The following is a 15,582-nucleotide window of genomic DNA, read 5'->3' as shown; positions in this document are numbered from 1 at the left end:
AGTGAGTCTGACGAATGTTTACTATAATAAGACTTACTCTGATTCACAATGTGCTTTATTATTATTATATAAATTATCCAGTCTTAGCCCTCACAAGCTTTTATCATTCACTTAACTAGCAGGTAATTTCTCAATAAATATTATATATGGCAGCGCTTTCCATTTGTAGCTAGCCCGAGGAGGCAAGTGTGTATGACAGTCCTTAGTCTAATCATTCTGTCAGATTTTAACATTACTATTAATATTACCTTTTAGTGCCCCAGCCGCCCAGAGACAATGGCAACCCCTGCGTGCCATCGCCCTGCGGTCCCAACTCTGAATGCAAAGTCATCGGCACCCAAGCTGCCTGCACCTGCCTGGCCAACTACGTGGGCAGGGTGCCCAACTGCCGGCCCGAGTGCACCTCTGACTCTGAGTGCCCCGGCAACTTGGCCTGCCTCAACCAGCGGTGCAAGGATCCGTGCCCGGGCGCATGCGGACAGAACGCCGTGTGCACCACTGTGAACCATAATGCCGTGTGCTCATGCCAGCAAGGTTTCACCGGAGATGCGGCATCGCTATGCAACCTCATTCCGATGAGTAAGTCAAAATTGAATCAATTGAAACATTCTATTCTTAATTATCTCTGCATTCTTGTCAAGTAATTCATAATTGCGTCACTTGAAACTTTCTTTTCATAATTATCCTACATGTCATGGTTTTTTAAATGTTTATTAAAAAAAAAATAATGTTCCATAATTTACAGAAAATATAGTAATTATTTCACAATTTTATACATAAGATGTACCACTATAATAAAGCTATAGTATATTTTGTCAATAACTATAATTGCATTATTTGAAACATTCTACTTAATCATTTCTACACTCTTGCGAAGCAAGTCATAATTGAGTTTCTTAAAATATATTCTACTTCTTAATTATCTCTGCATTCTTGCTTAATTATCCCGCATATTTTGATTTTTGTCTCTCCTCAATTCCTTAATTCAAAAGGTACCTTTATCTACAGATTGTACAAATGCCCCTAGTACTAAATGAGTAGTGGATGTCTATTGGATCAAGCAAATTACCCATAGAAATAATATGAAAAAATAATAGTTGGGCAATTTTTTGTTAAAAATTTATAATTTTTTCGCAATCAGCCTCGAAATATCTACATTTGTAAATTATTGTAATGTGTTTGTATATTCAAAAAAAAAAAAAAAACTTTTTGTTTTATATTACATTATTTAAGTTTTTGTTTTTAATATTGCTGATTGTGTACTACACAAAACCACAATTGCTAGAATAAAACCAAATAGATTAATAAATTGAAGAACATCTATATAATTATTACGAATGTAGGTGGCGTTAAAAAAATTTCATGCTGTATATGTAACAATAATAAGATTAATAATTAAATCGGAAAATAATGAATAACAATGCATTTCTGGAATGCATTCATGGAAAAATAAGAGTAATCGGATAAAACAGAACATGAAAAATGAATAGGTTAGGTTTGTTATTTTTTTTTTTTACTTTTCTGTTTTTTAATGGAAAATAACATCACCAAAATAAATGTCTTTGTGCAGGCACCGTCCGTCCACCACCCCCCAGCACGCCGTGCGTCCCGTCCCCTTGCGGTCCCAACGCCGAGTGCCGCGAGCAGAGTAACGCAGCTGCGTGCCGCTGCGCACCAGGCTTCGAGGGCGACCCGTATGAACGCACGCGCGGCTGTCGGCGCGAGTGCGAGACCAGTGCCGACTGCGCGCCTGCCCTGGCGTGCTCCGCCGGCAAATGCGTAGACCCCTGTCCTGGCGTGTGCGGCACATACGCCGAGTGCACGGTCGCCAATCATGTGCCCACCTGCACGTGCGCGCGCGGTTATTCCGGAGATCCCTTCTTCCAGTGCAGACAGATTCCCGTCACAGGTTGGTCTACATGAATATTGTAAGATGGTTTGATCGTGGAGTAATCGTATTAATTTGCTTCTTTCTGCTATGTTTCTGAATAATTTTTTAATATATCATTATTTATTTATTTCAGTGTCACCTCCAATAATCCAGAAAAACCCGTGCGAACCGTCGCCATGCGGTCCCAACAGCCAGTGCAGACAGATCAACGGCCAGGCCGTCTGCTCCTGCCTGCAGAACTATGTGGGTATGCCGCCCAACTGTCGGCCCGAGTGCGTGGTCAATTCCGAGTGCGATCTGTCCAAGGCGTGCATCAACCAGAAGTGCGACGACCCCTGCCCCAATACGTGCGGACTGCGCGCTCAGTGCAACGTCCGAAACCACAACCCCATCTGTGCCTGTCCTCCCGGTCTCACTGGAGATCCATTCACACAATGCTACCCCATACGTAAGTATTTTATTTGTATAATAACTTTATTTATCGATACATACAGTGTTTGTGAAGGTACCTCAAACATTAAAAGTTTTTCCAAAGATTTAATATGGTTGGTAGGAATTTGAAGGGTTGTCTCATCACTTGAGTAAGGAAAGACTCACCACTTACAGAAAATTTCATGTCTTGAAAGTATGTACTACATGTAATTAATTTTTATTTCCAGCACCTCAAAAAGCAGAACCAATAACTGAGAGGCCACCATCTTGCGAACCATCTCCTTGTGGTCCCAACTCTAAATGCCAACTGGTAACAGGCAGCCCAGCATGCTCTTGCCTTCCTGACTACATAGGATCTCCTCCTGACTGCCGACCGGAATGTTTCACAAGCTCCGAGTGCGCTAGTCAGTTGGCTTGTATCAACCAGAGATGCCAAGATCCATGCCCAGGTTCCTGCGGAGTAGATGCTAACTGCCATGTGTTGAATCATGTTTCCGTATGTACCTGCAATGAAGGTTTCACTGGAAATCCATTTGTGCAGTGTTCTCGAATTCCCGCCACAACACCTGCTCCAGCTAAAAGCGATCCGTGCAATCCATCTCCTTGCGGACCTAATGCTGAATGCTTCAATGGAGAATGCAGTTGCCTGCCAGAATATATTGGAAATCCCTATGAATCGTGTCGACCCGAGTGCATTGGAAGTCAAGAGTGCAGCAGAGACAAAGCCTGTTTAAGGAACAAGTGCCGAGATCCATGCCCGGGAACTTGCGGACAGAATGCTGTATGCGATGTTATCAACCACATCCCTGTTTGCTCGTGTCAACTTGACTACACGGGAGATCCATTCTCTCACTGCCGCCCTATGGATAGGCCACCAGTACCCAAGACCGACCCTTGCTCTCCTTCCCCTTGCGGCCCTAATAGCCAGTGTAGGAACATCAATAATCACGCTACATGTTCATGCTTGACAGGTTTTCAAGGAACGCCGCCAGCTTGTCGACCAGAATGTGTTGTCAGTTCAGAATGCGCTCAAAACAAAGCTTGCGTAAATCAAAAGTGCATTGATCCTTGCGTCGGCTCCTGTGGATATTCAGCAAGATGTGAAGTGATCAACCACAGTCCGATATGTAGTTGCCCCAGTGGCCAAACAGGTGATCCATTCCGAGGCTGTTACGATATTCAAAAGGAAGTTATTCCAATTGAAGAGGCGAGAAAGGAAGTGTGCCAACCATCACCTTGCGGCCCCAACTCAGTCTGCAGAGATATCAATAGCAGCCCGTCTTGCAGTTGCCTGCCCAACTACATCGGTCAGCCACCCAACTGCAGGCCCGAGTGCTCTATCAACCCAGATTGCCCCAGTACTAAAGCTTGCATCAACAACAAATGTCAAGATCCTTGTCCAGGATCATGTGGAACCAATGCTGAATGTAATGTTATCTCGCACTCAGCATCTTGCACATGTCTTGCTGGTTATACTGGAAACGCATTTGTGCAATGCGTACCCCAAGCAGATGAGATTTTAAATCCCTGTGAACCATCACCTTGCGGTCCTAATGCAGTATGCAATCAGAGGAATGGAGCCGGGGCATGTTCTTGCATCGATGACTACCAAGGAAACCCTTACGAGGGATGTCGACCAGAATGTGTTCTTAGTTCAGATTGTCCAGCTGACAAGGCATGTATCAGGAACAAATGCCAAGACCCATGTCCCGGCATTTGCGGATCTAATGCAGAGTGCTACGTTACCAACCACTTACCTACTTGCACATGCTTGAGAGGATATGTAGGTGAACCATTCACCTCTTGCAGATTCGAGCCACCTATAATAATGACAGAAGCGACCGTGTTGGATCCATGCGGTCCTTACACATGTGGACCTAACAGCCAGTGCAGAAACATAAATGGATTGGCGGTATGCTCTTGTCTACCAGAATACCAAGGCTCGCCACCCAACTGCAGGCCGGAATGTGTTGTCAATGCGGAATGCCCATCAAACCAAGCTTGCCACAAATTCAAGTGTGCAAATCCTTGCCGTGGAACTTGTGGATTAGGAGCTAGGTGCGAAGTCATCAACCATAATCCCATATGCAGCTGCCCACCAGGTCAAACTGGAGATCCATTCTCAAGATGTTATCCTGAGCCAGGTAATTTAAACACTGATAAAATGCTCTTTGTTCATTCCAAAGTTTTTTTTTTTTTTAATGACACTTATAAAATTCATATTTTCAGAAATAAAGCCACGTCCTGCTGAAACTCCAAGGGATCCCTGCAATCCGTCGCCCTGCGGACTCTACTCCGAGTGCAGAGATATTGGTGCAGCTCCATCTTGTTCCTGTCTTCAGAACTATGTTGGCGTTCCACCAAACTGTCGACCAGAGTGTGTTGTGAATACGGACTGTTCCGCATCACAGGCATGCATCACTGAAAAGTGCCGAGACCCTTGCGCGGGATCATGTGGATTCAACGCTGAATGCCGCGTGCAAAACCATATTCCCGTCTGTTTCTGCCCAAGTGGTTTCTCTGGAAATCCATTTGACCAATGTTCTCCTGTTATTGGTAAGATTTAATTTTTTCTTTACACTTTGACTGTGAATCCTATAAAAAACTGAGATGGTATTTTATATTTTGTTTTTCTTGCAGCCAAACCGCCTCCGGTGAAGTCTGATCCTTGCGATCCATCACCTTGTGGTCCTAATGCACAGTGCCAGGATGGTGCTTGCACCTGTCTGCCACAATTCTTTGGAGATCCGTACACCTCATGCAGACCGGAGTGCACCATGAACACAGATTGCTCCCCGAGTAAGGCTTGTATCAACAACAAGTGCGTGGACCCATGCCCCGGAACGTGTGGCCAGGAAGCTGTCTGCAATGTTTACAATCACATCCCAATGTGCACGTGCCCAACTGGAAGCAGCGGAGATCCCTTCATCTTCTGTAGGAAGATTCAAGCAGTTGGTGAGTTGGAATTAATATAATAATTACCATTAAAAGCAGTGGAATTCTTTAAGAAAGTTACTTGATACCTTTGATAAGTTAGAATTTATTTCACTGTGCATATAAGGTTATAATCAATATAATATCTAGGTTATATCGGTATTTTGAAATATGAGCAAGGTCAACATGAATTATTGATAAAGTGAACCACTACAACTTTGACATATTTTGTATTATTTACAGAAGTGCCTGTGAACCCATGCAATCCATCGCCGTGCGGCCCCAACAGCCAATGCCGCGTGGTGTCCAACACAGCGGCCTGCTCTTGCGTGTCCGGCATGATTGGCTCTCCACCCTCTTGCCGCCCCGAGTGCACCATCTCCGCTCAGTGCCCGTTGACCCAGGCTTGCCTCGCCCAGCGATGCAAAGATCCATGCCCAGGTACCTGCGGCCAGAACGCTCGCTGCCAGGTCATCAACCACAACCCCATCTGCAGCTGTGATTCTGGATTCACTGGAGATCCGTTCTTGAGATGCTACCCAGTACCAGGTTTGTCTTCAATTTTTTCAATTCATTCCAGGAGAAAAGAAGAGATCACACTTTCGGGAAACTCACTATCCTCTCAATAGTCCCTAGCTCCTGTAAACAAAACAAACTCTTTTTAAATGTAGTAAATTATTTGACAGCAATTATTTTTACCAGGTCAACACCATTTCAGTAAACAAACAAGCTACTCGGCTGATGTCATCCTTGCATTTGATCTCAATCGATCTTTCCTCATATTTCATCAACAGTTTTCCTTAATTTACATCTGATTCATACAGTCCTAATTTTTTTTACATTCATAATACACACAATAGATTGGCTCTACCCATTGGTAATAATTTATCATTTCACTTTTTCCATCAGCAGCTGTTGCGCCCGAAAAAGGCCTGGAAAACCCTTGCATTCCATCGCCGTGTGGCCCCAACTCCCAGTGCGTGGTGCGTGGAGATAGTCCCGCATGTTCATGCCTGCCCGACTACGTGTCCCGTCCGCCCAACTGCCGGCCCGAGTGCACCATCAATGCTGAGTGCGCTCCCGGTCTCGCTTGCACAGGCAACCGCTGCCGCGATCCGTGCCCGGGATCGTGCGGCCCCAACGCCAGATGCTCCGTCGTGAATCACAACGCGGTTTGCTCCTGCGAGATTGGCTTCACGGGAGACCCGTTCTCCGGCTGTATGCTTGCCCAAGGTAGGATTTTTATACCTTTTTTGTGTGATATTTTCTACAGCTGGCTGAAAAGAAGGACATACAAAAAATTAAAAAATCATGTTTAAAAACTGTAGTTTTTCATTACTAAATGGCGCTATATAAAGTTGGTCATGTATTTTGTTTTAATTTATAAATTAGGTTTCTAAATTGTGATATATTATGGAGCTAGTCATTTATTGCAAGCGCATACCACGATGAAACCTGCAATATTCAATAAAATATCATTTTAGCTTTTTTGAGTGTTAAATAATGTGTGTAATGCAACTCGGTAAAATGCTGTCCTACTTTTTAGTCATCTGTAAAGCTAACTTTTGGCATTATTTGTAGTATTCGTAAAATATTTGTAAATTATTGTTTTATTTTCTAGAGATTATTGAACAAACGCAGCGCTCCTTTATTCCGACATTTAGTTGAGCTTAGCATTTCCACAGTTCTTTTTGAGGGTAATGGGGGTGACAGATTACACCATATGCATCACGGCTTGGCCTATTTTAGCATATCGCTCGCCAAACAATCCCATGGGAATGTATGGCGAGCGATATGCTGAAATAGGCAAAGCCAGGAGAATATAGCGTGGTCTGTCACAGGCCTAAACGTAACGTATGTTATAATCTAGGCATTCATAGATGGCGGTAATTTAATTATTTTATGAAAATAACTTTTTGCAAGTTATGCTTTTAAATATGAATTGAGTTTTTATGCAGACAAAACTATGTATTCATATTCATACTGCGTATGTACGGGCATAAACAAATATTTGTCTTAATATTTTTAAGCATAACTTGCAAAAGGTGTATTTAGAAAAAATAATTAAATTATCGCTATCTATTAAGGCATATTTTATAACATAAATTACGTTTACCGTTGAGGGTATTCTATATAGCAGATTATGAATTCTTTCAATTATACACTTAAATTAATTCTTATTTGGGAAAAGCATTTGAGAATATTAAATTGAATGAATCTACATAAAAAATATCTTGTTTTTGAACCAGTTTTATAGTTTAAATTATTTATTTGCACGACTGATGACTTTTCTATTTTCTCTTTCTCTCTTTTATATATCTGTCACTTATTTCTTGCTGTCCCGACTAGTATCGGGTTACATTGTTTCTTGCTGTCAGATACTTTATTTTAGTTTTATACAATATACATAATGGGGATATTTGGTTAGTTTTAGCCAGGCACCGATTTATGATTACTTACTTGTTTTGTCCTATTTTCTAGATAATGTACAGTATTTTTTAAATGCCAAAATGTTAGATTTTTATTTTATTTCTCTTAATATTTACAAATACATCTTCATATTTTTTTTCATATATAAAACCTGAGCATTATTTTGTAATCTTAATAAAATATTTCGAAAAGTAAATTAAACAAGCTTTTTTCGGTGTAAAATAAAATAAAATGAATATAATGCTAAAGTTTTTTTGAAGCTTTTGCCAAATTTACGTATTGTGGATATATTTGTTAATTTAATTGAATTTCTTGATTGTGTTTCTTCTACCTCTTCTTGAATCAAGACTGTGTCAATTTTTTAAAAATATATTATATCCCTGCAAATTTTTGTGAGATATTTTCAAATAAATTTTAAATTATGTAATTTTTCTACCAGTGACTCAGTCTTGCTTCTCTTTCATGTGTGTCTTAACACGCTTTATGGTCTCGGTGAACAGAATATTTCAATTGATAATTCAATCATCAATCTGACCTATTATGAATGTGTAAGTTTGTTAAAGAAATATTTACTGGGGCCAAAAAAAAAATGTACACAAATTTTTTTTTAATGATAATATGTAAAGCATCAATACAGTACTAATTCTTTCATAATGACTGAGAAACATAATAATCTTTCAAAATTGATTTTTGGTCATGTTTTTTTTTCCTTAACTTTTTCCCCAAACAGACACGGTCTGCATAGACCATACGATCATTTGTTTCCTCAAATGGAATTGACAATTTGAAGTATTCTGACCTCTGGTAATGGTGTGTAGTATGTTAGTAGCCGCATGCAAAAGCTTTAGTAATGTTCCTGAGGAGGCACAGAGGTAAGTCCCCGTCTCCCGCCGAAGGCGAAGCAGAGAGAAGCAGCAGTGGTGGTGGGGCTGGCTGCTGTTATCCCGCGCCGCCCCGCCCCCACGTAACCCCTAACGCCTCGGCTCACCGGCTCACTCAGCTAACTCCTAACTCCTCCCTCCCGGGCTCTGCCTAGCTACGCCTCGCACTTCTTCAGGGTGATCATGCCCAACCTGAGGAAAAGCGGCATGGCTAGGTACCAGTCTCTGGAAGAGCAAGCAATTAATCCCTGCCGATGATAAAACATACCATTCAAATACACCCACCCAAAACTATTCCGCGCTTTCTTGGTAACTAGACGGTTTGCCTTGTATTGGAGCAGTTAGCCTCCCCGGCAACAGTAACCCCCCTCCCCCCCCTACACAAAACCCATTTCCGGCAACTCACAAAAACCCGCAATAACGTGAAATAATCCGAATACCGCTTAAAAGGTCGCCTTGATAATATAAGAAAACTGACAAAATCGACGAATTCCGCTATTCAATACGGTGCTACGTTTCAAACGCTTTTGCTTGACATGGACTCATCATTTTGAATGAATTGGTCTCGTTGGAAAATGAATCACTTTTGGGGAATTTCTAGCACCTCCTCCACCGCGTCAGGAAATCCTCAACCCTTGTGACCCCTCCCCCTGCGGCGCTAACGCCATCTGCCGAGAGCAGAATGGAGCAGGATCTTGCGCATGCGTGCCAGGATACCGAGGGAATCCCTATGAAAACTGTCGCCCCGAGTGTATCATGAACTCCGAATGTCCCTCCACGCGAGCATGTGTGCAAAACAAATGCATCGACCCTTGTCCCGGAACTTGTGGGACCAATGCCGACTGTTCTGTCGTGAACCACATCCCCAGATGTACTTGTGTTGTTGGTTATGAAGGAGATCCATACAGACACTGCCAGATGAGACAGGGTAAGTTTCGAAGGACCAATCTACTTACCTAATGGTGATATGAGTTTAAAAGCATAATTTTAAATGACTATCTACAGAACTAAAAATGCTTTCAATAAATTGTCAATTATCACAAATGATGAAATTTGATTGAAACTAAGAATTTAAAAGAAAATGCTGTAAATAACTGTGTATGTTTGTCACATTTTTATTCTTATTATACAGGGTGTATCGCCACGTACCCGACAAACTTTAACCAGCTATTCCTTAGCATATTTGGAGTAAAAAATCTTATGTGCACTTTGCTGTCCGGTAACGTTTTTTTTTAATAAAAAATTTATTATTCATATTTTCACCACATGTCACCACTGTTTTATCCTTTGTCAAAGTTTGAAAACCCATCTGGCAAATATTTTATTCGAATTCCGTTGAATAATGCACGTGTGTACCTATATTGGCGCACTTCTACAATCACAACGAAATGGCACGGCACCATTCGTCGCATTTTTAACTATTATTATTTAGTGTGTGCGAAAGAGCGAAGATGCTTTTTGACATACTTGCTTATAACAGCTGTTGAACACGAAACGCAATGCCAATGACAGTGATGTAGTGTGTAAATTTTATTTTTTTTTGTTTTTAATTGAAAAAAAAATGCTACCGGACAGCAAAGTGCCCATAACATTTTTAACTCCAAATGTGCTAAGGAATAGCTGGTTAAAGTTTGTCGGGGTAGTGCCGATACACCCTGTATATACAATATGTTCTAAATAACTGACGTGTTCTATGTCATTAAAGATTAAAGAAAAAGCTCTGACGAACTGCGATAAACGAATACATAATAATATTATAGTAAGATAACAAACGTTCAAATGAAAACATCAGCAAAAATCGACATAACAAGCCGTGAATATTGAACAAATAAACGTAGTTGCAACCAAATAATATAGAAAAATAAATTTAACAAACATACGTTCTTGATATTAAAAATATTATTCTCTCTTAGCTATAATTGTACCAGAACCGGTAAATCCATGCAACCCCTCGCCTTGCGGGCCCAACAGTCAGTGCAGAGAAATAAACGGCCAGGGCGTGTGTTCGTGTTTACCGACCTATGTCGGTGCACCGCCCGCCTGCAGGCCTGAATGCGTTGTCAGTTCGGAATGTCCCCAAGACAAAGCTTGCTTTAACCAAAAGTGTACGAACCCCTGTCCTGGACCATGCGGACAGAACTCACGCTGTCAAGTCAACAACCACAGCCCGATATGTTCTTGCAACCAGGGATACACGGGAGATCCGTTCTCGAGATGCTATCCGATTCCTCGTGAGTTTGAATACGTACTATTTTTCGTTCCACTTACAGAAGTCGGTCGAAACGCGAAAAGTTACTAATCTCGAAGTCATATTTTCAGCTCCTATACCTCCACCGCAACAAGAACCCTACAGAGACCCATGCGTTCCAACACCTTGCGGTTTGAACTCTCAATGTAGAGATATCGGCGGAGCGCCTTCGTGCTCGTGCTTGCCTACCTATCTAGGAAGTCCCCCGAACTGTCGTGCCGAATGCACAATCAATCCCGAGTGTTCCAGCAATAGAGCGTGCATGAATCAAAAGTGTCGAGACCCATGCCCGGGCTCATGCGGCCAGGGTGCCCAATGCGCCGTGATAAATCACACTCCTGTGTGCACTTGCCCAGACGGATATACGGGAGATCCATTCACCAACTGTTATCCCAAACCACCTCCACGTAAGCATCTGTCGTTAGAAAGTCTTCTTATTCATGAGATATTTGTTAAAATTATTATTTAATTGATAGCCCCCTACTTTTTTCGGTACGTAAGATTGTCCCCATATTATTTTAGCTGCTGAACCCATAGAAACCGACCCTTGCAATCCATCCCCTTGCGGTTCCAACGCTCAGTGCAGAGATGGCACTTGCACGTGTTTACCTGAATATCAGGGAGATCCATACTTCGGCTGCAGGCCAGAATGCGTTGTCAGCGCGGATTGCCCTAGAGACAAAGCTTGCATGCGCAACAAGTGCGCAGATCCCTGTCCAGGCACGTGCGGTCAGAATGCGCGTTGCGATGTGATCAATCACATTCCGATGTGCAGCTGTCCGGCTGGCCTTTCAGGAAATGCATTTGTCGAATGCAGACCTGTCCAAGGTATGTTGTCGTATCGAATCGCTTTAAGAAATGAATATTTTAATTTCGTTCATTCGATTATAACGTTTCCCTCTTGTTTTACTCCTTATGATTCAGCTCCCGTCGTAACGAACCCCTGCAATCCATCCCCCTGCGGACCAAATAGTCAATGCAGGGAGATTAATGGACAAGGCGTATGCTCTTGCGTGCCTGGATTCATTGGTAGCCCACCGTCTTGCCGACCCGAGTGTGTGGTCAGCTCAGAGTGCCCCCAGAACGAAGCATGTAGCAATCAAAAATGTAGGGATCCTTGCCCAGGAACTTGTGGTATCGGTGCTAGGTGCGAAGTAATAAACCACAATCCCATATGCACCTGTCCACCCAGATACCAGGGCGATCCATTCGTCAGATGTCAGCCCATACGTAAGATACTATTTGCACATTTCAAAATTATTGAAATACTTTCGTGAATCATTCCCTCAAGCTCTCGTCTATAACGGTGACTTTATTAATTTTCCGCAGCGGAAACACCCCCAGTGTTGGTTAACCCTTGCCAACCGTCACCTTGCGGTCCCAACTCGCAATGCAGAGAAATCGGCGACTCCCCGTCTTGCTCGTGCCTTCTCGAATTTATCGGATCACCGCCAAACTGTAGGCCAGAATGCGCCAGTAACAGCGAATGCGCCAGTAATCTCGCATGCATTAATCAAAAGTGCAAAGACCCATGTCCCGGTTCGTGTGGCGCCAATGCAGAGTGTCGCGTGGTCAGTCACACGCCGATGTGCATCTGCATTATCGGATACATCGGCGATCCATTCTCTCAATGTTTCCCACAACCAGCTGATCCCGTGCCACAGGAACGGCCAACACCTTGTGTTCCATCTCCGTGCGGATCTAACGCAGTATGCCGAGAGCAAAACGGCGCAGGATCGTGTTCTTGTGTAGCCGAGTACTTTGGAAATCCTTACGAAGGATGTAGGCCCGAGTGCGTGCTTAATTCGGATTGCCCCTCGAACAGAGCCTGTCTAAGAAACAAATGCCAAGATCCGTGTCCCGGAACTTGCGGTCAGAATGCCGACTGCCAAGTAATAAATCATCTACCCTCTTGTACGTGTCGATCCGGATTCACTGGAGACCCGTTCCGTTTCTGCAACGTGTATCAAGAACGTAAGAATCCCCAACTTATATTGTTTCGAATGAATGTGTTTTCACATCGATCATCCAAGAAGTTTAAACGATTTAATATTTGCAAACAGTGGGTAGATCATCAGTATTTTCTTGTTATTTTTTTCAAATAGGTTACGTATCAATCCGAAGGTAAATTCGTTAAACGAATCACGGGTACAGTCTGTCGAGACTGATATCGACGATTTATTTTTAAAACTAGAAAATATATTCTTTAAAAAGTTTCAATATTCGCACTAAAACCTGAAAGTAGGGTACTTTAATAAGTACAAATATAATTGAAATAAAAGTTGTGTTTTTCTCTCAGCCGTCGTAGCGGAACCGATAAATCCATGTAACCCCTCGCCTTGCGGGCCCAACAGTCAGTGCAGAGAAATAAACGGCCAGGGCGTGTGTTCGTGTTTACCGACCTATGTCGGTGCACCGCCCGCCTGCAGGCCTGAATGCGTTGTCAGTTCGGAATGTCCCCAAGACAAAGCTTGCTTTAACCAAAAGTGTACGAACCCCTGTCCTGGACCATGCGGACAGAACTCACGCTGTCAAGTCAACAACCACAGCCCGATATGTTCTTGCAACCAGGGATACACGGGAGATCCGTTCTCGAGATGCTATCCGATTCCTCGTGAGTTTGAATACGTTCTATTTTTCGTTCCACTTACAGAAGTCGGTCGAAACGCGAAAAGGTACTAATCTCGAAGTCATATTTTCAGCTCCTATACCTCCACCGCAACAAGAACCCTACAGAGACCCATGCGTTCCAACACCTTGCGGTTTGAACTCTCAATGTAGAGATATCGGCGGAGCGCCTTCGTGCTCGTGCTTGCCCACCTATCTAGGAAGTCCCCCGAACTGTCGTGCCGAATGCACAATCAATCCCGAGTGTTCCAGCAATAGAGCGTGCATGAATCAAAAGTGTCGAGACCCATGCCCGGGCTCATGCGGCCAGGGTGCCCAATGCGCCGTGATAAATCACACTCCTGTGTGCACTTGCCCAGACGGATATACGGGAGATCCATTCACCAACTGTTATCCCAAACCACCTCCACGTAAGCATCTGTCGTTAGAAAGTCTTCTTATTCATGAGATATTTGTTAAAATTATTATTTAATTGATAGCCCCCTACTTTTTTCGGTACGTAAGATTGTCCCCATATTATTTTAGCTGCTGAACCCATAGAAACCGACCCTTGCAATCCATCCCCTTGCGGTTCCAACGCTCAGTGCAGAGATGGCACTTGCACGTGTTTACCTGAATATCAGGGAGATCCATACTTCGGCTGCAGGCCAGAATGCGTTGTCAGCGCGGATTGCCCTAGAGACAAAGCTTGCATGCGCAACAAGTGCGCAGATCCCTGTCCAGGCACGTGCGGTCAGAATGCGCGTTGCGATGTGATCAATCACATTCCGATGTGCAGCTGTCCGGCTGGCCTTTCAGGAAATGCATTTGTCGAATGCAGACCTGTCCAAGGTATGTTGTCGTATCGAATCGCTTTAAGAAATGAATATTTTAATTTCGTTCATTCGATTATAACGTTTCCCTCTTGTTTTACTCCTTATGATTCAGCTCCCGTCGTAACGAACCCCTGCAATCCATCCCCCTGCGGACCAAATAGTCAATGCAGGGAGATTAATGGACAAGGCGTATGCTCTTGCGTGCCTGGATTCATTGGTAGCCCACCGTCTTGCCGACCCGAGTGTGTGGTCAGCTCAGAGTGCCCCCAGAACGAAGCATGTAGCAATCAAAAATGTAGGGATCCTTGCCCAGGAACTTGTGGTATCGGTGCTAGGTGCGAAGTAATAAACCACAATCCCATATGCACCTGTCCACCCAGATACCAGGGCGATCCATTCGTCAGATGTCAGCCCATACGTAAGATACTATTTGCACATTTCAAAATTATTGAAATACTTTCGTGAATCATTCCCTCAAGCTCTCGTCTATAACGGTGACTTTATTAATTTTCCGCAGCGGAAACACCCCCAGTGTTGGTTAACCCTTGCCAACCGTCACCTTGCGGTCCCAACTCGCAATGCAGAGAAATCGGCGACTCCCCGTCTTGCTCGTGCCTTCCCGAATTTATCGGATCACCGCCAAACTGTAGGCCAGAATGCGCCAGTAACAGCGAATGCGCCAGTAATCTCGCATGCATTAATCAAAAGTGCAAAGACCCATGTCCCAGTTCGTGTGGCGCCAATGCAGAGTGTCGCGTGGTCAGTCACACGCCGATGTGCATCTGCATTATCGGATACATCGGCGATCCATTCTCTCAATGTTTCCCACAACCAGCTGATCCCGTGCCACAGGAACGGCCAACACCTTGTGTTCCATCTCCGTGCGGATCTAACGCAGTATGCCGAGAGCAAAACGGCGCAGGATCGTGTTCTTGTGTAGCCGAGTACTTTGGAAATCCTTACGAAGGATGTAGGCCCGAGTGCGTGCTTAATTCGGATTGCCCCTCGAACAGAGCCTGTCTAAGAAACAAATGCCAAGATCCGTGTCCCGGAACTTGCGGTCAGAATGCCGACTGCCAAGTAATAAATCATCTACCCTCTTGTACGTGTCGATCCGGATTCACTGGAGACCCGTTCCGTTTCTGCAACGTGTATCAAGAACGTAAGAATCCCCAACTTATATTGTTTCGAATGAATGTGTTTTCACATCGATCATCCAAGAAGTTTAAACGATTTAATGTTTGCAAACAGTGGGTAGATCATCAGTATTTTCTTGTTATTTTTTTCAAATAGGTTACGTATCAATCCGAAGGTAAATTCGTT

General features: G+C 43.5%; 1 protein-coding gene across 4 annotated transcripts in view; it reads left to right on the top strand.

Moving 5' to 3' along the window:
• The window catches only part of dpy (fibrillin-like protein dumpy), a 297,715-nt gene that overhangs the window by 217,091 nt on the left and 65,042 nt on the right, over positions 1-15,582 (top strand). For 3 of the 4 annotated variants that reach the window (XM_089634031.1, XM_089634030.1, XM_089634029.1), the window contains 9 exons: positions 256-579; positions 1,571-1,909; positions 2,025-2,339; positions 2,551-4,467; positions 4,553-4,879; positions 4,964-5,278; positions 5,501-5,806; positions 6,167-6,490; positions 9,170-9,496. In XM_089634031.1, coding sequence (XP_089490157.1) covers positions 256-579; positions 1,571-1,909; positions 2,025-2,339; positions 2,551-4,467; positions 4,553-4,879; positions 4,964-5,278; positions 5,501-5,806; positions 6,167-6,490; positions 9,170-9,496 — 4,494 coding nt within the window. Of the gene's footprint in view, positions 1-255; positions 580-1,570; positions 1,910-2,024; positions 2,340-2,550; positions 4,468-4,552; positions 4,880-4,963; positions 5,279-5,500; positions 5,807-6,166; positions 6,491-9,169; positions 9,497-10,481; positions 10,800-10,887; positions 11,224-11,338; positions 11,645-11,740; positions 12,047-12,145; positions 12,791-13,115; positions 13,431-13,518; positions 13,855-13,969; positions 14,276-14,371; positions 14,678-14,776; positions 15,422-15,582 lie in introns of all 4 variants that reach the window. The other variant, XM_089634032.1, reaches the window with a different exon arrangement.

This window comes from Hesperophylax consimilis, chromosome 8 (assembly GCF_061612785.1).
Source record: "Hesperophylax consimilis isolate HC1 chromosome 8, BYU_Hcon_1.0, whole genome shotgun sequence".
NCBI lineage: Eukaryota > Metazoa > Arthropoda > Insecta > Trichoptera > Limnephilidae > Hesperophylax > Hesperophylax consimilis.
The sequence above is the reverse complement of the archived record's forward strand: the minus strand, read 5'-3'. Positions and strand labels throughout refer to the sequence as shown.